General features: G+C 38.2%; 1 protein-coding gene across 3 annotated transcripts in view; it reads right to left on the bottom strand.

Moving 5' to 3' along the window:
- Positions 1-24884, bottom strand: part of LOC131433158 (tyrosine-protein kinase Fer) — a 134515-nt gene that overhangs the window by 93546 nt on the left and 16085 nt on the right. For all 3 annotated transcript variants that reach the window (XM_058600025.1, XM_058600016.1, XM_058600036.1), the window contains 2 exons: positions 7895-8994; positions 1540-1730 (listed from right to left, as the gene is read on the bottom strand). In XM_058600025.1, the coding sequence (XP_058456008.1) occupies positions 1540-1730; positions 7895-8090 (387 nt within the window). In that variant the 5' untranslated portion in view covers positions 8091-8994. The remainder of the gene's footprint in view (positions 1-1539; positions 1731-7894; positions 8995-24884) is intronic.

Genomic DNA, 24884 nt, shown 5'->3' with positions numbered 1-24884 from the left:
ATAGTTCCAGGAGACCAAATCAGATGAACTAGATGAATGGGCAAGTAATTGGAACCCTAAACCGTTGATTTTAACTATGGTAGCCATGCTTATGTGCTTCATGTAAGGGCCTTTCACAGCGATTTCGGTCTGCAATTGCTCAATTAATGCACGATAATATTTGCAATGAGGTAGTGCTCTCCAAAAGTATACTACGACAATCCTATTAGCCAAATAAGCAATAATGGATTCTGCTAAAAATGTATGCGAAGTGCGCTTGCGTTCATCTTTCTAGTCTTAAATAAGTATGAGTGGGATCCAGCGGCAGGATAACTTTCTCGTCTGTAGAATCAACTCCTCAGTTGGTCGAAGTTGTGGGCAATTTGGTGGTTTCATGTCTTTTGGGACGAAAGTGACATTTATGGTAGTATACCATTCTACCGTTGATTTCGAGTAGTGGCAAGAAGCAAGATCTCGCCAGAAGACAACAGAATCCTTGTGGTTTCGAATCATGGGTAGAAGTCGTTTTTGTAAACATTTCTTGATGTATATTTCGCTGTTCATTGAAGCAGTGGTGATGAAGAGTTTCGAAATCTTACCGCAGCTACAAATTGCTTGCCAGACCATAGTTTTCTTACCAAATTTTTCGACTTCAATCGATGTCTCGGACTGGTTCAACACTTGCCCTTCTCGCACCGTATAATATTGTGGTCCCGGCAAGGATTTGTAATCGAGTTTCACGTAGGTTTCGTCGTCCATGATTATGCAGTTCAAATTTTCAGCAAGAATCGTACTGTACAGCTTTCGAACCCTTGGCCTGATCGATGCTTCTTGTTTCGGACTACGTTTTGGTTGTTTCTGCTTCTTCTAGGTTCGAAGATTCAAACGTTCTTTAGCACGAAGAACACTTGACTTCGAAGTGCCCACATTTTTGGCCACATCCCGAACGGAAACCTCCTTCTTTTGCTCGAACGCCTTCAGTATACGTTTATCCAACTGAGGGTTAGCAGGACCTTTTTTTTCGACCCGTTTTCGGTTTATCCTCAAAGGTGTTATCCTCACCGAACTTCCCGATTGCATTTCGCACAGCTTTTTCACTTACTCCTTCCATTTTTTGCTATCTTTCTCAGTGACAGTCCGCGTTCTGTGCACCATTTGTACACAATTTTGCGATGTTGTTCTGCTGAAAGTCCACGCACTTCGAAACAAACTAATGAAAACGAATAAACAACTGCACAAGTGGTTAGAGAAGAATGGACGCAGCCATAAAAATTGACAGATTCTGAATCATTGCGAAATGGCAGCGGTTTTTGGTTGCGTCCATACTTTCTGGGACAGTCTTTATCTCTCCTATCGATAATGGACTTTCAAAAAATATTATCAAACAATCGAACTGAACTTTACTCCAGCTTATCTGGATTCGTTTTTAGTTTAGTCGCAGTAACGAGTTGGTGAATCCCCTAGAAAACCTCCCTCACGTGACAACCATATCTTATCAAATTCTCCATAAACACTCACACACCCACTGACCCACCATCCTAATGAAAAGGACCGACTTACATGGCTAAATTTCGTTGCAATCTTGGTGTGCTCCTCCTGGTACTGCTTCCGGACCCGACGTTTCTCCTGGTACAGATGGGTCAGCTTTTCCAGACATACGGCGTCCAGCTGCTCGGCATTCGCCTTTATCTGTTTGGCTGTGTGCTCGAGTTCCTCCAGGTATAATCGCCAGGCACGGGTTACATGACTTCCTGAAAAAGTATAAATAAAAAAAAACGAGATAAGTGATAAGCGTTTTAATTTAAGCAACATTTTGTACTATTTTTAATTTACAAAAAAACCTATTACCCAAACCAAAAACATGATCAAATCAAACAAGTTCCAATGCTAACAATAACAAAAACAACACCAGGGAGAAGCAACAGCCTCAGGAGATGAGGAGAAGAAGAAAAAAACAACAAACCAGTTCTCGGCTTATGTTTTTTCACGCAACCTGCCGTCACTGACTTGTCACCCGACTGTCTGACACGGATTGTCGGCCGAAATCCTATAATTACCCAATTCCGTACGTACATATTTTGAACACGCGTCACTCAAAGCCGAACAAACTTTATTTCGCTTGAAACTTGCACCGGTAAAGCATTCCGCCTTCGATGCGTTTCGGTTTCCGTGACTGGTTTTCAGTTGTTATTATTATTATTATTGTTGTCGATTGTGTTTTGCGTTGCTGCTGATGATGTAACATAAACAGGAAGAACCAGTTATTTGAGACGTACCGCCGTTGGTTTGAGAGGAAGAGAGCAGAAGAAAAAAAACTGAAACAGAATTTGTCACTCGAAAAGATACAAATCGAAGCGACACCAGCGACAGTCAGTGAAATCAAAAGCAACCACAGTTGACAACCGGTTTTGCTATACCGATTACGATTTAAATGTCAACACACACATGTGTGTTTGAGCTCTCCACAGTAGGCGAGATGGCTAAACAAATAATTTTCCTGTGCGCGACGAGCACAGGCGACAGGCCCAATCCTCTGTGCTATCACACGGTTTGGATTAGAGTATGTCATGAATTTCGCAGTGGCTTGACAAAAGTCAGCACTGTTTTTTTTAATTAAACAAAAGAAGGCAACTGTGTCCAGGTGCGGAGTGTCGTACGTACCGCGGTTTTGCTTTGGTCATGTTTAAGAACTTAAATTAGTTTACGATAAAGAAGAGGATTTGATGCATAAATTCGTTTTATAATTTCTAACGCAGTTTGAATTGGAGTAATTTACAATGTTAGGAGAAATTGTCATTATTGCACAACGCAAAAGCAGTTTTCTTTGCTATCGATGAGCGGAAATTCAAAAGAGAAATATCAGTTTGTTTGGCAAATTTTCCTAAAAATAAGTCACGTGAAGCCCAGAGTGGTACAGGGTGCACCATTAGGGTGATTGATCCCTATTTTTTACCCAAGGCGATCGTTATCGAGTTATGATAAATGATTTTGTGGTGCATATTCTTTGTGAAAATGGCTTGAATGGCTACTGGTTTCAACAGGACGGTGCAACGTGCCATACAGCTCAACTAACAATCAATTTGTTACGACCATTGTTCCTCGGGCAAGTCATTTCAAAAAACGGTGATTTTGACTGGCCCACTCTTTATATGAACCAAGTTCGACGCAGTTCGTGTATGTGTGTGTGTAAGTTGATGTAGAATTTTATGCAGATCTTGCTTCCTCTTCCGAAAAATAATGCAAGGAAAGTAAAAATTCTTTTAAATTTGGTTCGAAAATGTTGCTGGTCAAACTCCCGGTCTCCGAAGTACCGGACAAAGTGGAGAAATAGCCATTTTCAAACAGTTGAGTCGATTTTCACAAACTTTGACTCAAATAAAAAGGTCAACGTTAATAGAAATATACTGCTTTTTACCTTTGTTCGGATCTCACTTCCGGTTCCGGAACAACAGGGTGACTTTCAAGCTCTGCGAGTGACACAATTGAAGAACCAGAGCAATACAATTCTTTAAAACGCTTCTCTAACTTATCGATGCCGTACTTGTAGAAGGATTTGTGTTGACGGTTGTGTCTTTAGACTCTTAGGGCATATTTACTGCCCATACTTGCATATCAGTCCCATATGGAAAATTGGCATGTCGAGATAAAGACAATTAAAATTTTATTTCCGATTTTTTTGATTTATTATGTTGAATCATGGTATTATTACTTGAAATATCGGTAATACACCTTTACTATTCCAACATTGCAACAAATGAAATTATTGAAATTTGCACTAAATGGGACTGATATGCGAGTATTTTGCATATGGGACAGACATGAGTTGATATTTTTTTCACATTTTACTGAACAAACCCTCAACTTTTATTGCAGTTTCTGAAGGTATATTGAGGATAGATTTCATTCCTCAAGCTCACTCAAAATTGACGAAAATCGATATGGGACTGATATGCGAGTATGGGCAGTTTAGTAGTGTTCTAGTTCTAGATGCATAAGTTATGTTAGTTACAAAATTTAAATCTAAGTTTTATAACAAGAAAAAAACTGGCAGCCCCAGCAGTGTTTTACTCGTGTTTCAAGTATACAAAAATTAGAACGGCATCGTAGACCAGTTTTAAATTCAACAGAAGAACTGGTCGAATAAATAAAACTAGAACGACTTGCTGGGGATACGTTTGTTCCAGATTCTGCTCTATTATAGATCTTCCATATAGAACTCCTAACTGCTGAATTTGCACTTAGAACCTAGTTTGCCGGCTCAAGTCCACTCAGATGATGAACGTCTTGATTCCGGAGTGACGTGATGGATCCATGTTTGATCCATTGTCATATACCAACACAGAAAATCTGATTCATAACTTGTAAACATGGCTAGACACTGCTCTGAATCATGAACACGCTGTTGTTTTTGATGGACTGCGAGTAAACGCGGCTCCCACATTGATAATAGTTTTCTCATGGTCAAATGTTCATGCATAATTGAAAATATTTTATTATTTACTTTTATCATGTTCGTTACTCTAACAAGTTGATCAGTAGTTGAACGTTCATGACGAAACCCAAACTGCTCTGATAAAAAAATAGAATTCTCTTTTATATGAGACATAATTCTCAACAAGACAATTTTGTCATAAAGTTTACTGATAGAAGAAAGTAAACTAATTGGTCTAAAGCTTGACGTTTCTGTTGTTTTTTCCAGGTTTGAGGATAGGAATTACTTTAGCATTTTTCCAACTTTGAGGGAAAAAAGATATTGAAAAACACTTGATGAAAATTTTAACCAAGAGTCTTGCGGCAACTTTTGGAAGATTTTTAATTAGAATATTAAAGATTCCATCATTACCAGAAGCCCTCATGTTTTTAAGTTTTCTAATGATTGACTTAAATTAATCAAAATTCGTCTCAGTAATGTCATTTTGTAGCAATACTTGAGGTGAAATATGATCATGTTTCAGTGAGTTTTAATTTTCAATAGGACTCACGACGACACGAGCATTTTCGCCATTTGAAAGAAGTATTTGATTTTCTTCCTTGAGAGCAGGAATTGGTATCTGAGGTTTTTTTATAAGAACTTTCGAAAGTTTCCAAAAAGGTTTAGAATATGGTTTGATTTGTTCAACATCTTTATCTAAATTTTCATTTCGTAAAAGAGTGTTTAATTTCTTTTTGGAAACCCCTAACTATGGTCATCGATGATAGGAGAATTTAATTTAGTTCGACGTTTGCGAACTGAAAGATTCCTAGTTTCGATAATGTTATGATTCAAATTATCTATTACTGTTGCGATGTCCGTAGAATTATCTATCATAATAAAATCAGCACGAGAAATCAGTTCACTACAAATGTGACTTTGATCTGTTAGAACCAGATCAATCGTAGAGGGGTTTTTCACGGAAAAGAAACAAGTCGGACAACTGAGATAAAGAACTGCAAAGTAACCAGCACAGAGAGTTGATTATGAAGTATTTTTCTATTATGGTTATTTTGCTTACGATTCCACTGGACATGCTTTGCTTTTAAGTTCCCTATTACGAAAAACTTAGGTCGATGTCGATGTGAGTTTTTGCAAATCGCTTTTAAAGAAATTTAATTGCTCACCCGCGCATTGGAATGGCAAATTCAATTTGGATTCCCAAGCCTACGATAACTTTAGTATTGAATGAAGGTAAACCTTGATGTTTGATTTGCCACTGGACCAACATGGCAACTCCGTCACACATTTCAGCAAAACCTATCAAATTCAACAGCAATTTTCCTCATTTCTTTTTTTATGCAATTTTTTGCACTGAAGTGTCTCCACTCCAGACGGAGACGAAATTGTACAAAAAAGGTGCAATGATCTCCAATTCGCGGTGAAAAGCAGGATTCAGAACTAATTGGCTTGAGTGGCACGTTCTCCTAGTTATTTGGAGATTTGTGCCTTGCCGTAGCTTCTCATTAATTTCTTGGCAGGAAGGGAAGGGAAGGAACATGAAGTGGGTGAGGTGGGTAAAAAGCACAAAACATAAAGAAACAAATCGTTCTGCATCCCCGGAAGGATGTTGACCGATCATCAAGTGTTAAAATGCACAGTTGATAAAACCTACAACCCCCTAGAGGATTTAGCGATTTTACAAAAGCGACACCATTCTACATTCCCGGAAGAATACAGAACGATTCGCAGTATGTTCGAGCAGAAGTAAATTCAGCACCCCATAAAGGATGACAAACAATCCGCTAAAACCAATTTCAGGTCAATACAGAAAGAATTCATTTACTCCAGGATGAACGATGAACCCTTCTGACTATAGATCCTTACCACATTGGGTGAGAAACGATAGAATATCCTTTAATTTTAGCCTGCATACACAGAATCAACCATGTATGGAGAACCAAAAACCCGGAGATAGTTGCGTCAATGCGGGACAGTTACATATCAGATGATATGAGGTGCCGTAATCGCATTCACACAAATCACACGAATAATATCACGTTGAAATAGTAGCCATGTGATAATTGAGTTTGCAATGTTCAGTCAGAGCTCTGACCAGAATACTACAATGATGCTTGGAAAATGCAGTAGCCACTTTGACATTTTCAGATTCAAATCTGGTAAAAATGTTTTTGGCATATTTGGATGCAGCCCAAGGACGAATCTTGTGCTTTATCCAACTAGTTGAAAGTGGTAAAGTGGTTCAGGACCAACGAAATCATTCGTTGCACCAGCTCTAGCCAACTCATTAGCACATTCATTTCCAGTAATAACAGAATGGCCGGGTACCCATATGAAGTAAACAACATTTGAAATGCAGAGGTTTGAGTTCGACATGCGATCACTAGATTCGACCGTGAATTATTCGAACTGAGTGCTTTTAAAGCTGCCTAACTATCGGAACAAAAATAAATTCGTTTACCGCAGATTCTCTGCTGAAATTCCGATTGTAATCCACACAGAATCGCGTAGATTTCTGCTAAGAACCCAGTACAGTATCTACTAAGTGAATGAGACAGCTCTAGCCTCATTTCACGACAGTAGACACCAGCACCAGCACGACCATTCAACAGAGAACCGTCCGTATAATAAACTGTGTCGTTCCCCATTCCTTACGAAGAGGATAGCTCGCATTGAATGTTTTGGACATTCTCCTTGTGAGAGTTAGGTCACTAGGAGCGAGTAAATACTCATCCCAGGTAACCATTTACTGTTCCAAAGCCCTGTAACCTTAAGACGATATGCACAAGATAATGCTTCGTGTTTTAGGATCATCCGCACGGAATAGAATCCTTTCGACGAAGTGCATTACTTTGTTGGACCAAAAGCAGATTTAATTTGAGTTCCTTTCGGTAAAAGGACTTTCTGCGAAATGGCATTGGGTGAAATGACACGACTTTTTCCGATTTTTGAAAATAAATCTTCTATGGTAATGGCTCTCTATTTCATCTGAGTTCCTATTTCCATCTCATCCCTTCAGCTCATTACTTTAAACATAAATAATATCTTACAACGTATTTGAATCAAACTGTGTTTTTTTTCATTTAAAACAAACTCACTTTTCAATTTAGGACATATTTTCGTTTCAAGATTTACAGTTCGTCATGTTTCTGAATATCTACTATTCGATTCGTCTCAAAGCATGATCACGATTTCGCACAATTACACTACTATTGAATGCTGGAAGACTTCATAATTAGTAATGTTCACTTGTCATTTGTTTAATTAACGATTGAAAACTTCAAAAATTACCCGACAATCAATAGAAGTCTTCAAAAATATGAGATGAAAGTTTCTCACCTAGTTCACTTGATTGCGCTTTGTTTTCATCTCATTTGGTTTCGCAAAGTTTCCAAGTTTTCTCATTACGTTACAAAAAAAATTGTTTTTATTCTTCAAATTAAACTGTAAAAATGGTAAGCAAATGCAAAAATTCCAACTTACCCTGCAGATCATCGCTGCGATCGATCTTCAGTCCCTGCTGGGTGACGGCCGCCAGCGATGTCGCGTACTCCTTGTCGCACTTGCTCTTCTGGATCATGCAACGTTTCATCGTTTCTAGCAGCTTCAGTTCCGCCTCCTGACGGTTTAGAAGCGCTTCGTGCGCCGCCCGGCCTTGCAGCGCCGATGAGAAACCCATTTCAGCTGCCTTGTTTGTTACTGACGGACTTTTCGCTACGATTACTCACATTCACAACTGAACCGTTTTGTAAGGCCTTTTTAAAATGCCACTCGCGCCTCTTTTACCCTGAACATTCGCGCCCAACTATGCACTGTGCGGTGCCGGAGCGAGTCAATCCTTCCTTTCGTTTTTCCTCTACCTCTTATCTTCTTCCCGAGATATTATGTCACTTTTGGGTACACCTATGCAACTCCATCAAGTTGTCACTGATCCGGTATGAGCTTTTTTTTCGGCGTATTTCCGCCCTTCACTATATTTTGCTCCTTTCTCTGCTTGTTCCCACAATCAGCGCTACCGTCGTTTCGTTGACAACCGTCGCGGACGGGAGGAGGAAGGGGTTTCACATACACGATACGATACGCATACGCACGAACAACACAATGGCAACGACACTGCCTACTGTGTGACACCGAACCGAACCGAAAAACCGATCAGTGAAAGCGAACCGCTACTGCTATGTGTGCGCTGCGTGGTCTCTCTCTCAGCAGCTAAAACGGCATTTTGGTCACCGTTTTTCTTACCGGCGTTGTCGTCCTCCTCTTCGCTCGTCGCTGCCGGACACTAACCACCGGAGAGATGTGCCGTCGCCGCCGCCGCCGCTGCTTATGGTCATCGCTTATTCCTGTCACATCGATCAAATGACAAATTGCTTTTTTCACCGCGCGCCCGCGAGTTTCGATTCCGAGTTCGTTAGTCGGTTAGACGGCGGAGGGATTAGATTTTCACTATTCTGATCTCGCACTAAATTAATTTTTTGCTATCGCTAGCTTTTTCTATCTTTTTTTGTTTTGCACTACCTTCGAGCTTTTTTTCTCTTCCTATCTTCGACCGGGACCCGAATGTGTTGACGTTCGAAGAAGACCTGTTAATGGTAAAGAAGAAAAAAAAATCATTGAAATTAGCATAACAATTTGCCTAGCCACCATCATGTCGTCGTCGTCGTCCCTCTCTCTCTTTCTCTAAATGCTGCTGGTAAATTCGCAAATTACACAAGAGCTGCTGGCCTCTATTGCTGGTGGTTATTTACCATCAACATTGACATCACCATCGCAACCGTCATCACGATGACACGTCTGTCTGTCAGTCTGTCTCTGTTTCACTGTGCAGTTGTTTTTTTTTACGCTAATCTTTTCTTGTTCGGATCGTTCCCTACATTTAATGACCCGTGCACTCTTTGTCTATTTTTTTTTGTTTTGGATTATTATTGTGGTTCAATTTTTCAAGTATTTTTTTCTGTTTTGACACACGTTATCTTTTGGTTCGAGTTTTGGTGCATATTCTTTCGAGTTTGAGTTTAGATTAGGACACGTCTAACAATTAGTGTCGGTTTTTGTTTGTTTTCGTTTTTTTACCGTCATGAATTACACCACGTGAAAGCTAATCAACTGTTATTGCAGAAGAGTTTCGCTCGTAATTGTTTCATGAAACTTTCATCATTCATTGTTCGTAATAAGAGTTGAATATCATGTGCAACTTTACTTTGCTCTTCCTTGTGTACTATGACTCTAGAATTTTCACTTTCTTCCTTCTCTCACAATCTCTAGTTAGTTTTATATCGTTAAAAACCGAAAAATAAATATTTGTTTCAGTGCCAACTTCGACACGTAGACTTTGTTGATGGCTTCCAATATTTCAAGATTCTACATGAGCAATTTATGGAAATGGTTGGAAGAGTGGGTATCGAAGATTATCTTATGAGGTAGTCTGTGGGAGCCAAATCTGCCGAACAAGGTGGATAGGGATAGCATTGAAAACATATGATTATGATTTGTTTCTGAGCTAAATTCAATGAATGGATACTCAATTTCAATATTCTTTAGGAAACTCAGAATATGTTCATAAAACAATTTGAGAAATAGGCTTGGCGGTTTTGGGCTCATCAATATTTTTTGAAAGCCACTTTGCTGTATAAAATCTGCGTCTTAAAAAGTAGGTGGGGTAAAAATGACCTTTCTGGGAACGAAAACAAGTCTATTGAAAGCTCTGTCTAGTTAGAATTCTGAGTCACTTATGGCTTTGCAGTGGCACGGAAAGTGACCGCTGCAGGAATTGTTTTACAGCGGTTTGTTTGCCTACCCACTTCCTGTGGTATAAATTTCAAGGTGTTTCGGGCAGTGAGTTATTCTAGATGGAAGCCGAGAGCAGAGGAAAATTTCTGCACACCCACTTTGACTTTGATCCAACGTGGATTGCAATAAAAATCGTAAAAACTTTGAAAATTGCCAAATCAATAGATGTACTAAAACGTTTCAGGGAGCGACAGAGCGTGGATCGAGTGCCTTAAGGTAAGCGTCGTAGTAGGACATATGACCGCAAGCTGAACCAGAAGGTGTTGAGTACCGTGAAAGTACTACCCTGAACTATCGGATAATGAAATCGAAGCATTCGAAGAACGTTGAAAGAAAGTTTCGTCACCAAAACTCGAACTCGGAAATTGTAATCCGCAGGTTTTGACGAAGTACCAAGGATGGCTGCTCATCGACGATGAAATCTACGTCAAAATGGATTCCGAACAGCTTCCTGTTCAAAATTCTACAGGAGAAGTTCCTGCAAAATCTAAGTTAGCTTTTATGGACAAATTTGCCAAAAAAAAAACTGATGATTTGGCAAGGGATATGCAGCTCCGGAGAAAAGACCATTGGGTTCGTGACGACTAAGACGATGGACTCGAAGCTGTACAAGGAATAATGCCTCAAAAACCCTGTGCTACTTTTTATTAAAGCTCATAACAGTCCCGTGCAGTTTTGGCAAGATTTGGTTAGTAGCCACTACAGCCGGGAAGTCATGCAGTGGTTTGTAGATTTCATCGATAAAAACATGAATCCACCCAACTGCCCGCAATTCCGACCCATCAAGAGATTTTGGGCAACAATGAAGCGGAAGCTTTAGAACAATAGAAAAACGACTCCGGATGCAACTCAAATGACCAAAATGTGGAACAATGGTGCCAAAGAAGTTGACTCCGGAGGTGCTTAAAGTACAGTGAATTACCTTTGCTTCGATGTATTCACCTCATTTGTACGCCAGTTCGTTACCGAGATACAGATGATTTTATTATTCCGGATTCTGAATGAACTTAGGTTTATCTTCTAAATTAATCCAACAAATCCAATAACGACTGTTTGATCACGTCCTAGAAATCATTTTCCTGAAGGTCGGCAAAATACTTCACGATGATCTTCTCGAACAAGCTGAATTTTGTTTATTGATAGGCATTCTTATCATTGAATAACACTCATTGTAGCTTGAAGCTGTATTAGTCGGAAATAAATTGAATTGTGATCAAACCTGCTATCAAGAACAGTGTTTGCCTAGTTTGTTCTTGGGAACAATATAGGTAATAGTCAGAAGGGGCCAAATCGAGCAAATAAGATGAATGGGAATGCAACTGGAGCCCTAAAGCTTCGATTTTAGACATTGTTGTGGTGCATTGTCTCAAAAAAAACAAACGTTTTTTTTTCGCTTCACGAGAAGCCGTTGCGCTGCGATTTCAGCCTTTAGTCGCTCCAACTACTGAATCCTTCCAGGGCCGCTTCGGAGTACTCGTGTCGAATTCAGTCTATTGCCGGATACTCATGCTGTTATCTAGTGTGCAATAGTGGATCCAACTTTCATGAACAGTTAGCAATCGACGCCGAAAGTCCACACAGTTTCGTATCAGCATGGCCCCAAATAGACGGGCAGTTCCACGAAACCGGCAGCGTACATGACGTCACTTACTACAGAGCCATCTCGATTCTGTGCTTGCGACAAATGGCACAATTCGATACTACATTTAGATTTTTACCATCGTTTGTCCGTTTTTCGTATCAACTTGTTGTGGAAAAATTCAGGTGATGCAGGTTTCCTGATCCTGATTTCACAGTTCGTAATTGTACTCTCTGAGTATTTCAACGTTTTATCGGATGTTCCACAAGGAAGCCACCTCGAACCACTTAGTTTCGTGCTATTCGTTATTGATCTATGTCACATATTCGGAATCTTTTTTCAAACCTAGAGGTTGACATTGACGTTGCTGTTTTGTACGAGAAGAGTGATGCTAATCTAGAAAACCCTTCCCCTAATACACTTAGTGGAATTTTCATAGCTCTTGAAAAATCACCATGATTCACCACCGGAATCGAAAAATCTTTAAAGTTGTTGTACTTGAATTGGAATTCTGTTAGAAATCGTGATGAATTTTGTCCTAAATTTCAGTACAATTCCGTTTCGGCTCAGGTTGATGAAAGACTGTGCGGAAAACTGAATCTATATGGCAACCTTAAGAAGAGATCGTGGTACAACATTTATTCGTAGAAATGGAACAATAAAATGAATAAAATGTAAATTGAAAAAGTATTCTTCTAATGGTCAGACTGGGGACTTTTTGATGCAGTTTTCTCCGAAATGGCTGAATCGATTTCAACAATCTTAGGCTCGATTCAAAGCTACACTTGGGTTATTGAATTAATTTGTAAGGCTCATAACGACGTCAACATTTTAAAAGGGCATAAAAACAATTGACAGATTCTCTTTGTTTACTTGCTCTTTCGACTATATCTGCGTTATTACACAAATGTTCGTTACTTATTTGGTACTGTTAGAATTATTGGAATATTGTCTTTCATTCTATACGAATATTTTGTAAGTACACGTGAAAATTAAGGAGATATTTACAAGAGAGAAAGTAAACAAAGAGGAACTCTCATTGGTTTATGTGACCTTATGAAATGTTGACATCGATAAGTTTCGGTTTCGGATATGTATTCGTAAAAGTGACGTAACCGACAAACGACAGTCATCAGTATTCCCTGAGTTTTATCGGAAATTTTTTGATCACAATCAACAAGCTACTAGGAAGCCATTGGTTATTTTTGGAAGCCTCACTGTGAATATTTCCAGGTCCAGAGATATAATCTTCAAAGTGGCATAACCGCCAAACTGCACTTTCTGTTATTCCCTCTATTTTCCTGGATATGCCTGAATCGAGGTGGAAAATCGTTTCGTTTGAAAGCTACTATTGAACTATTCGAAAAATTTAAATGGCCTATGACAAAGATTTCAGATTCCGGATATAGAATAGTATAAGTGACGTAACCGACAAAACACTTCACTTTCCCTGAAATATCTTATTCGTTCTTGACAAGCTTGGGTTAGTTTTCGAAAGCTACGACATGGTCACAGGACACATTCAAATAGTTCATTCCAGTGAATTGATCGAATAAGTGACGTAAAAGACAAAACGCATGGCTTAACCGATCTAGTCATTCTTAGGCCCCACAATGCGGCCTATGATCAAGTATAAATAGCTGATGGAGAGCTTTTCATATTCCGGCGATATAACCAAATAAGTAACGCAACCGACAAACTACACTCTCGATATTGGCTCGACCGATTTCCACATACTGGGTCTCGTTTGAAAACTGGAAAATGGTCAAGTTAAAATGTATTAATGTTGCGTAGTGACGATAGTCTTGGTGGATTGCTCACTAATATCATCATGTTTGCTTCTAAAGCTTGCTTCAGATAGAATTGGAACAAAGACAATTGCCTGTATTTCAGTTATTTATTATTGAATTCAAGATCTTTTTTTATACAAATGTAGCGTTTTCTTCATACTTTTAAGAAAAAATACGGATAAAATCATTCGTCACGGTTTCGAAGGAATTCTCGAATTTTTCCTGTAACACGGTTCATTAGGCGGCGCACACCTTCTTCGTCCATCGTTTTAGCTATTTTATTCCACCAGGTCGTCATCTTGCCTTGAGTCTCCTCTTCATGATTGCCCAGTATTTCTCAATAGGGCGGAACTGAGGGCAGTTGGGTGGGTTAAGGTTTTTCGGAACAAACTGGACCTCTTTCTCTGCATCCCATTCTTGAACGACTTTGCTGTAATGACAGCTTGCCAAATCTGGCCAAAACATTATGGGATGGTCGTGGGATCGAATGAACGGCAAAATTCGTTTTTGGAGACACTCATTTTGGTATAGTTCCGATGTCATTGTCTTATTTGTAACGAAATCTTTCGTTTTTTTGCCACAGCTGCAAATGCCCTGCCAAATAATGAATTTTCTTGCAAATTTGTCGGCAAAAACAAATTTAAATTTGGCTGGAACATCTCCCCGAGCCGTTGCCAAGTAAAATTTTTGACCTGGGATTTGCCCGAAGTCAGCCTTGACATAGGTTTCATCGTCCATCAGAAGACACGCGTCGAACTTGGTCAGCACCTGGTCATATAGTTTCCACGCACGAAGCACGAATTTTGACCACACTATTCTGTTTTATGGTCCGATTTGGCTGTTTGCTTGCTCGATACGACTTGATTCCTTCCCGGAGTCGAGTTCTCCTCACGGTACTATGGGCAGCACCGAATTTTCTGGCCAAATCACGGTCCGACAGATTAGGATTCCTCTTAATAGTCTTCAAAATCTTACCACGCAGCTTCCGGTCGACAGTTCCACTCCGACGAATGGCTTGAGGCTTCCGAATCGTCGTCAATGTTTCCTTATACCGTTTGATAAAGCGCCATACTGTATTTCTGGGCAATTTCAGCTGTTTAGCTAGCTTAGATGCAGACCACAATGGATTTTTCAAATAACTGTGCACAATTTTTTCCCTTCTTTCGGCTTCCATGTTGATTGTTTACCAAGTACAGTCGATTTGCGGAATGTCAAAAATCATACGTGAAGCTGACAAAATTCCCGACATGTGCGCGCCAAGGACTTCCAAATCCGTCCACCAGGAGCGTCACAATATGAGCAAAAGTTTGTTCCAATTCTAAATGAAGCAAGCCCTAATTGCTGAATAGGAGTTGCTTAGAAGTCACTCTAAATGAATGTACCATTTTTTCTTCGTCTCCACGCGAAAAATAAACAAAAATTCACTTTAGCTTGGCGTTGAATCATGACAATCATAAAGATTTTATTTATCACATTTTCTATAAAAACAAGTCGATTTTCGAACGAGATTTTGACAGGAACGCGAAATTTCTCGCGTCAAATGCGCACGCCTACTGATATCGTTATTCGTTACATTCGGCTTCGGGAGCCTCGTTATCGAACAAATGACCTAAGCGTAAAAGTACACTTTAGTGAATTTCCTCGTACCAATTTGACGTTTATTGAAACTATCTAAATTTGTTTCAAAAGTGTAGAGAATTCAGTATTCCACTCATAGATGCTCTAACTATAGAAGCGAATGTGTCTCATAAGAGCAACATTATCCAAACCACTTGAAAATCTGATTGTTGTTCAACGGTAAGGCACATGCAAGCTGATTTAGTTTTTTTTTTGTTTGTTTTTGATTTTGATTATTCCATGGCAGCAGCCATAGACGTCAACGAACCACATTGAATCGTCAAATCGGGAAGTCATGCTACAGAGGACGCGACCATTTGGAGGTTCATGTTGTTTTTTTTCGGTTTGTTTACTGCAAAATAGCTTGAATTGAATAGTAATAGCAAGAGAGAGAGAGAGAGAGAGAGAGAGAGAAAAAATCGGATTGCGCATCATCAGGAAGTTGTAGTCCAATTTGTCTGTTGTTGAACGCACCGCAGGTTGGTTGAAAACAGTTTTACTGTTTCTTGTCAGTAATAGAAAGGTTTAGTGTCTGTTCTTTTTTTTTCTTTCTTTCAGAGATCCACACGCCACCGTGTTTGTAAACAAATGTCACACCCCGGAAGAATAAGTTCTGTCAACGGAAGCACCTTATAGGAGATTCTTATTTCTCAGTGCATGAAGGAGAAACCCGATCGAAAAAGTAACACGCCTAACCAGGGTAAGTTAACTCAAGTGCTACCTGAGAAAGTAATCGAGCACGTCACTGTTTTTCTTGTTACTGGGGCTGGAAATTCGATACACACAAGTATACTTGCTGTGTTATGACTTCATCAGTGGATCCGTCTCTATTGGCCGAAATTCGGACTGCATTGGCGTAGTAGGCATTGGCCGGCCCGCCGTTGTAAACAGTCCCATATTTTCTTTAGCGTTTGTTATTGTTTCAAACTCTTTCCGATCCATTATTCCTCTCCGTGCGTGTGAACAGCACGGGTGAAGAAAAACAAGAGTTCAACGGTTTCAATTAATTTCGCACAGCACAGTTTGAGGGAGGGAGAGAGAGAAAGAGAAAGAAAAAAGAAATTAACAACCACCACATATGCGGAATGCGTTTAATTATGTTTACGACCAGGAAAAATGATGTCGGCAGCGATGTCAGATCTACGTCGTCGGCAGCGATGTCAGATCTACGGAAATGTTCCAAAATTTGCAACTTCCGAAAAATTCTGCGGAATCACCATACTGGAACATATTGGAATTTAAATTCGATTTGGTTCAGATTTTGTAAAATTTTTGTATAAAAAATTACCTTAAGAATAGTTTAACACAGAAAAAAAAAAAATGAAATTTACACGACATGTAACTAAATGATACTTTGAAATAGACATCAATTGAATAGAAAATTTGATTGAAAACCATCATCGATGTAAAAGTAAATAGAAATGCCTTGGTTTTTTAAATTAATTTTACAACATATTTTAATTTACGCTTAGTTTTGCTTTTAAAGTATGTTGAAAAGTAAAGACTTGAGGAGTAACTTTAAATTCAATTACCTACTCCAAATATTGGCATGAAAATAGATGTAAATAATTTTATCTCTGTACTTAAACTGTCCATAAATAACTTGAATTACAGTTGCTTGGGAATCTATTTTCAAGGCAACGTGGATTTCCATGGAACGTTTCAGCATCACAGAAGTTGATATTTTTAAATTATTATTTTTTCCCAAATTTATAATTGCCATCATTTGCAATCGTTTTTAAAATCACCTTTCGCAATCGCTTAGAGTTCTTCTATTGAGCCTTCGCTTCTGGCGAGTTTATCGAATTTTTCTTCTTCGGCACCAAAAGAGCATCGTTGGCTCCATACCATTCCATCGCCGGTTCCGCGTAACAGCACGATGCTAAATCCGACCTAATTAGAGTGTTTCCTTCGTGGGACCGGGGGAAAGGCGCCCAATTTGTTGACCTCCAACTTCCGAAACATCTCCGAAACATCCAGGTGGAATGGGAAAGTCCAGACCCGGAATCTGCTTAGCGTCCGCTTTAATATTACGTCACATCGTCCGTTTAATATGAGTTCAATTCAAGATTGATCTTTTTCGGCCATGTTCCGAATCGAAAAGTTCAGATTGCGCTTGAAGTAATCCCTCACCTTCATTGCGTTCCCGGGGTTTGCATTTTTCCCGCTACCAGTTCGCCACAGGGTTGTCGTCTGGGTCTTCTTGAAGTGATAAAAGTTTCTACATGTAAACATTACACTCCAAGTTAATTTTACCCAAAATTTCATCGCGTTTTATCCATGAAACAAAGGGTGCAATCTTTCTTATAACTTTACACAGACTTTCCTTTACCATGCGAAGTTTTCTACGATTTTAATGAAACTTTCTGGAACAGTAGACTTTGTCACATGCTTTTTTTTTGTTACCTTAAAAATTATTTAGAGTGTCTTCTGAAGAGGGCTTAACTTTTTCTACCGATTCAAATGGTCGAAAAACGACAAAATCAGTCAAATTTTCGAAGAAAAACTATAGGGTTGTGTACAAGACACGACCGAGTGCGATGACTTTAAAAATGCATTATTTCAAACATCAATTAAAACACAAAGGATAAAATTCTCCACAAAATACAATAGTTAAAATGTTTTAGAGCAATATTAATATGATTACCCTTTTTAATCCACCTAGCAGTGTGATAATGCCTTTCTCTTGCCATTGAAATAATCTCATAGAAATAAGATTTGTAAGATTCTATCCTCGGCCATTGTATTGTGAGCTCATGAAGTAACCTAATGGTAGCTTCCAAACGAATATAAAAGAATTTCATCTCCGAGGAATTTTGTTGCATTGAAAAACACTGGGATTTATCGGTTAGGTAACATTACATCTATCGTACCGGAAAAGTTCGGCACTTCCAAATTTGATTGACACTTTAAATTTTCAAATTTATGCGGTTTCTTTTTATAACTAATGTTCAAATTCACGGTATTTTTTATAGCGAATTTTTTTGCAGTTTTTTATAGCAAATTTTCAGACATGCGTTTCTTTCAAAGTCATGCGGTTTCTTTGCATGACTGAAAATTTGCTATAAAAAAAGTCGCTATGAAAAAAACTGCATGAATTTGAAAATTCGCTCAAAAAGTCGCATTCGCTTAAAAATGTCGCATCAAAGAAACGCATGACTTTGAAAATTCACTATGAAAAGATTCCAAAGTTATGCGGTTTTTTCATGCGATTTCTTTTTATAGCTAATTTTGGAAGTCATACCGTATTTTTTATGCGACTTTTTATGTGAATTCTCAAAGTTATGTGGTTTATTTTTATAGCGAATTTTCGAAGTCATGCGTTTCTTTACTGCGACATTTTTAAGCGGATTTTCGAAACTAAGCGGTTTCTTTTTGGAGCAAACTTTCCAAATTTTTTCATCCGAATTTTCTAATTCATGAGGTTTCTTTTTATAACGTTTTTTCAGTCATGAAGTGTTTTATTCGACTTTTGAGCGAATTTTCAAAATTATGCGGTTTCTTTTTATAGCGAATTTTCAAAGTTTCTTTCATGCGACTTTTTTGAGCGAATTTTCAAAGTTATCAATTTCTATTTTTAACGAATTTTCTAAGGCATGCGGTTTTTCGATGCGTATTTTCAAATTCATTCAGTTTTTTGTAGCGAATTTTTGAAGTCACGGAGTTTTTTTGCGACTGACTTTTTATGCGAATTCTCCAATTTTTCCGTTTTCTTTTTATAGAAAATTTTCGAATTTTCAAAGTTATGCGGGTTTTTATAACAAATGTTTAGAGTCATGCGGTTTTTGGTGCGTATTTTCAAATTCATGCAGTTTTTTTGACGTCATGCTGTTTTTCCCTTCAGATTTGCAGTCTTTTTATAGCGAGTTTTTGAAGTGATAAAGCTTTTTTCATGCGACTTTTTTGCGAATTTTCGAAATTATGCGATTTTTTTTATAGCGAATTCTCAGTCATGCGGTTTTTATCCATATTTTCAAATTCACGCAGTTTCTTTTTATAGCGAATTTTTGAAGCCATAAAGTTTTTTTCATGCGAATTTGCGAAATTATGCGATTACTTTTTATAGCAAAACTTTAAAGTTATGAGGTTTTTTATGCGTATTTTCAAATTCATAGTTTTTTTTATAGCGACTTATCGAGGTCATGCAGTTTTTGAATGCGAATTTGCCATGTTTTTATAGCGAATTTTTGAACCTATGAAGTTTTTTTCGTGAGAACTTTTATTCGAATTTTCGAAATAATGCAGTTTCTTTTTATAGCTCAAAGTTATGCGGTTTTTTTTATCTGAATTTTCTAATTCATGCGGTTTCTTTTCATAGCAAATTTTGGAAGTCATGCAGTTTTTTTATGCAAATTCTCAAAGTTATGCGTTTTTTTATAGCGTATTTTCAAAGTCATGCAGTTTCATTTTACAGCGACTTCTCGAAGTCATGCGGTTTTTTATGCATATTTTCAAATTGAAGCAGTTTCTTTTTCTACCAAAATTTCAAACCTATGCGGTTTCTTTTCATAGCGAGTTTTTTCAGTCATGCAGTTTTTTATGTAACTTTTCATGCGAATTCTCAAAGTTATGCGGTTTCTTCTATAACGAATTTTCAGTCATGCGGTGTTTTGATGCGTATTTTCATGTTGCAGTTTCTTTTTATAGCGACTTCTCGAAGTTATGCAGTATTTTTCTAGTGAATTAGAATAATTTTCATGAAGTTTGTTTCATGCAAGTTTTCGAAATTAAGCCGTTTCTTTTTATAGCAAATTTTCAGTTATGCGGTTTTTTGCATGCGAATTTTCTAATTCATGCGGCTTCTTTTTATAGCGAGTTTTGGAAGACATGCAGTTTTTTATGCCAATTCTCAAAGTTATGCAGTTTTTTATAGCTAATTTTCAAAGTCAAGCGATTTTCTTATGCAAATTTTCAAATTCATGCAGTTTTTTTTTGCGAATTTTCAAAGTCATGAGTTTCATTGATGAAACTTTTTATGCAAATTTTCAAAGTTGTGCAGTTTGTCGAAGTTTTTTTTTTCGAATTTTCAAAGTGAGTTTCATTGATGAAACTTTTTATGCGAATTTTCAAAGTTGTGCGGTTTCTTTTTATAGCAAATTTTCAAGGTCACGCGATTTTCTAATTTTGTCTTAATAATGCACAATACGTCGAAATTTTTATTATCTTGAAAAAAAGTTGACTTTTGTTCAAGATACCATCAGATCGCGACGTTTCCTGCATTTCTAGAAGATTTCTCTATAAAATGTTTAAAACGACGAATGTAACAAAGAGAGATAAACTTTGTTTACTTTCTCTTTCGATTATTACGGCATTCTTAGCAAACCTTCTCTCCAATTATTTAACGATAATAATAATCAAAGCTATCATCTTTTAATCTGCACTGAAGAAATTGCCGAAAAATGCAGGAATATTTCGTAATAATCGAAAGAGAAAGTAAACAAAGAGAATCTCTCATTGTTACATTCGTCGTTTTGAACATTTTATACAGATTTGGCATAAAAAAATGTTTTCAATTTCGGAATTTTTAGTCCCAAAATCGAGAAATTGAGTTAAAACCTGACCTAGATGTTTCATGATTTTTTAAGACATAGTTTGGCGATTTTTATTATATTTTTTTTTCTTGTGAATTTTCAAAATTATTTGAGGAGACGGACGGCCTCCTGGGATCGATCCACAAACCCCGCACATAGGGTCAGAAAGCTTTTCTGGTCCGAAGAGAATGACCTTAAGGTTAAAACCTCTATAATTGAAACAAAAAAATTTTTTATTTTTTTTAATGCGAGTTTTCAAGTTCGTTCAGTAGTTTTCAATGTGCCCTTCTGAAAAGGCAGTCTAGATCAATTATGAAGGAAAAAAAAACAAAGTATGCTGAGTGGCTTTTTGTAGGAAAGTCTACATATCCAGAAAGTTTCATTGAAATCTGAGATATAGTGCTAATATAATACTAATACAATGCTAATAGAATGCCGATACACTGTGCAAGCCAGTTCGATACTGATTCATTGAAAAGTGGAAATCTTTTGAAAACTTACGTATACGAAACGGTCGTCTCTGTTAGAGGAAACCATGAAAATGCTTTGGAAAACAGAGAAAACCACTGACATTCGGAACCAGTAGAATTCAATCTCATCCAACATTAAGTCATTACAAATGAAATTTTCCGTCATTTGACACATTAACATTTAATGAACAAAGACGTAGTTCTTCGTCAAATGGTTTTTTTTTTTTCATAAATACGTTTATTTCTTAAGGCAGTTTACATAAGTTTTTCTTCGCCGTAGCATCACTTTTACATAAAATTCTTATCCTAATTTAATTCTAACATAGTCACAACGATTTGAATTTATTAAAACATATTCCTCTTATTACTTAAACATCATCTTAGGTAACTCGCCATTAATTATGAAATCTACTCGGAAATATTAATTGAACCAAACGATTAACTTCTATAAATTATAAAATAAGCTGATATTTTCAGACATTTTGTTGATAATTTCATAAACTGTTTCGAGTTTGTTTGTATCATTACATAATTTTTATTCTAATTTAGCTATTGGTTGAACTCATGGACGCAGCTGGAATCAGAACTAAGTCTTGAAAGGGGCCTTTATTAAATTGAAACTCCAGTTTTCTTTATGAAATGATAAATAAGTTTCATGTATGAAAGGTCACGACAAGCAAGAATGTCTCGAACTGGGATATTGGATAGTCTACCTTGGGTACGCAAAGAATTTATTAGTTGAGATCTGACATCACGATACTCCACGCATGTCCAAACGACATGATCAATATCCCGATAACCTTCTCCGCGAGCACAATGATTAGTCTCGGAGAGCCCAATTCGAAGGAGATGTGCTTCTAACGTGTAGTGATTGGACATGAGTCTGGACATCACACGATTGAAATCCCTACTCACATCCAGTCCCCTGAACCATGCCTTTGTCGATATTTTCGGAATAATTGAGTGCATCCACCGACCCAAATCATCTTTATCCCAAGAAGCTTGCCAGCTGGCAAGTGTTCTTTGGCGAGACGAGCTATAGAATTCGTTGAAAGCAATCGGTCTCTCATAAATTTCACCCTCAATAGCACCACGTTTGGCTAAAATATCGGCTCTTTCATTGCCAGGAATGGAGCAATGAGCCGGGACCCAGACTATAGTGATTAGATAATTATTGTTCAATATGTCGTTCAGGCGCTGTTTTATTTTGCCCAGGAAAAACGGTTCAGTCTTGCCAGTCATGTTTGAGCGAATGGCTTCAATTGCACTCAGACTATCTGTGAAGAGGAAATAATGGTTTGGAGATAATGTGACGATTACACTCAAACTATAATGAACTGCTGCTAGCTCTGCTATATAAACAGATGCAGGTTCTTGAAGCCTAAATGAGGCCGAAACATTATTGTTGAACATACCAAACCCTGTCGCTTCTTCAATTCGCGATCCATCCGTGTAAAACATTTTCTCAGAGTCAATATGCCTGAACTTACTTGAAAATATTTTTGGGATTTCCGCCGAGCGTAGATGATCCGGGATTCCACGCACTTCGCGCTGCATGGATGTATCGAAAAATAAAATTGAGTCAGGGACATTTAGGAGGCTGACACGGATAGGAATATATCTTGATGGGTTGATTTCCTGTGACATGTGATTAAAATATACTGTCATGAATTTTGTTTGAGATCGAAGCTCGACTAGTCGTTCGAAATTATTAATTACCATGGGATTAAGCACCTCACATCTTATTAGCAGGCGTGATGAAAGCTCCCAAAAACGATCTTTCAATGGAAGAACTCCCGCCAGAACTTCAAGACTCATTGTATGTGTCGAATGCATGCAGCCTAAGGCAATTCGCAAACAACGGTACTGAATTCGCTCAAGTTTGATAATATGAGAGTTTGCAGCGGAACGAAAACAAACGCATCCATATTCCATCACTGAAAGTATCGTTGTTTGATACAATTTTATTAGATCTTGCGGATGAGCACCCCACCAAGATCCTGTTATTGTTCGAAGAAAATTTACTCTTTGTTGGCATTTCGTTATCAGATACCTAATGTGTCCTCCCCACGTGCATTTGGAATCGAACCACACCCCGAGGTATTTAAAAGTTGAAACCTGTTGGATCATTCTTCCCATCATATGGAGCTGAAGCTGCGCGGGATCATGCTTTCTTGAAAAGACGACTAACTCTGTTTTCTCCGCAGAGAATTCGATACCAAGATGAACAGCCCAAACGGACAAGTTATCTAAGGTATCTTGCAATGGTTTATGCAGATCAATAGCTTTGGGTCCAGTCACTGAAACCACGCCATCATCTGCCAATTGTCTTAGTGTACATGGGGTTACAAGACAGCTGTCAATGTCATTCACGTAAAAATTATAGAGAAGCGGACTGAGGCATGAGCCTTGCGGGAGACCCATGTAGCTAATTCTGAATGTTGCCAAATCGCCATGTGAAAAATGCATGCGTTTCTCTGACAAAAGATTGTGCAAATAATTATTTATAACCGCTGGGAGTCCATGTTGGTGGAGCTTGTCTGAAAGAACATCAATGGAAACTGAATCAAATGCTCCTTTAATGTCTAAAAATACAGATGCCATTTGTTGCTTTTGAGCGAAGGCAATTTGGATGTCAGACGAAAGTAATGCAAGGCAATCATTCGTCCCTTTATTTCTACGGAAGCCAAACTGAGTATCTGACAACAAACCGTTCGTCTCGACCCAAGTGTCGAGACGTCGCAGAATAATTTTTTCGAACAATTTTCTGATGCAGGACAACATCGCAATGGGTCTATATGAGTTGTGATTGGAAGCTGGTTTCCCCGGCTTTTGAATGGCGATAACTTTCACTTGTCTCCAGTCAGGTGGAACAATATTTTGCTCAAGAAACTTGTTGAACAATTCCAACAAACGTCTTTTTGCGAGGTCGGGCAGATTCTTCACCAAGTTGAATTTAATTCTGTCCAACCCAGGAGCGTTATTGTTACAAGACAAGAGTGCTATAGAAAATTCCATCATTGAAAATGGGTTATTAATAAAATCATTATTTGGAGGAGATTCCCGTATAATGCTCTGCGTAGGAACAGAATCTGGGCAAACTTTCCTAGCAAAGTCAAATATCCATCGGTTCGAGTATTCATCACTCTCATTGCCCATGTTACGATTCCTCATTCGTCTGGCCGTGTTCCAAAGAGTGCTCATTGAGGTTTCTCTTGACAAACCTTCGACAAAATGTCTCCAATAGCAACATTTTTTGGCTCGAAGTATACTCTTGTACTTGGTTTCTAACACCATAAGTTTTTCAAAATTCTGAGGAGTTCCTCCTCCCCGTTTTAGAAACGTCTTGCAAGCATTTTGTTTTGCGAGTTTAGCCTCTGAGCACTCTTTGTCCCACCAGGGGTTGGGAGGCCTTCTGTTAGTCGTTGGCCCAGGAAAGCGTTTAGTTTGGGATTGTTCTGCTGCGTCCAGAATCGAACAAATGAGGAAGTCATATTCTTCAAGTGGAGGGAGCTCTTCCATTGAAATCAAAATACTAGAGATACTACTTTGGTATTTAATCCAGTCGATATTTTTTGTCAAATCATATGGAATACTAGCTGAAGTAGCATTGCAATTGCTACTGCTAATTGAGATGATGATTGGTAAATGATCGCTACCGTGTAAATCAGGCAATATTTTCCAGGTGCAAACTAG

Source organism: Malaya genurostris, chromosome 1 (genome assembly GCF_030247185.1).
Source record: "Malaya genurostris strain Urasoe2022 chromosome 1, Malgen_1.1, whole genome shotgun sequence".
NCBI classification, from domain to species: Eukaryota; Metazoa; Arthropoda; class Insecta; order Diptera; family Culicidae; genus Malaya; species Malaya genurostris.
The sequence above is the reverse complement of the archived record's forward strand: the minus strand, read 5'-3'. Positions and strand labels throughout refer to the sequence as shown.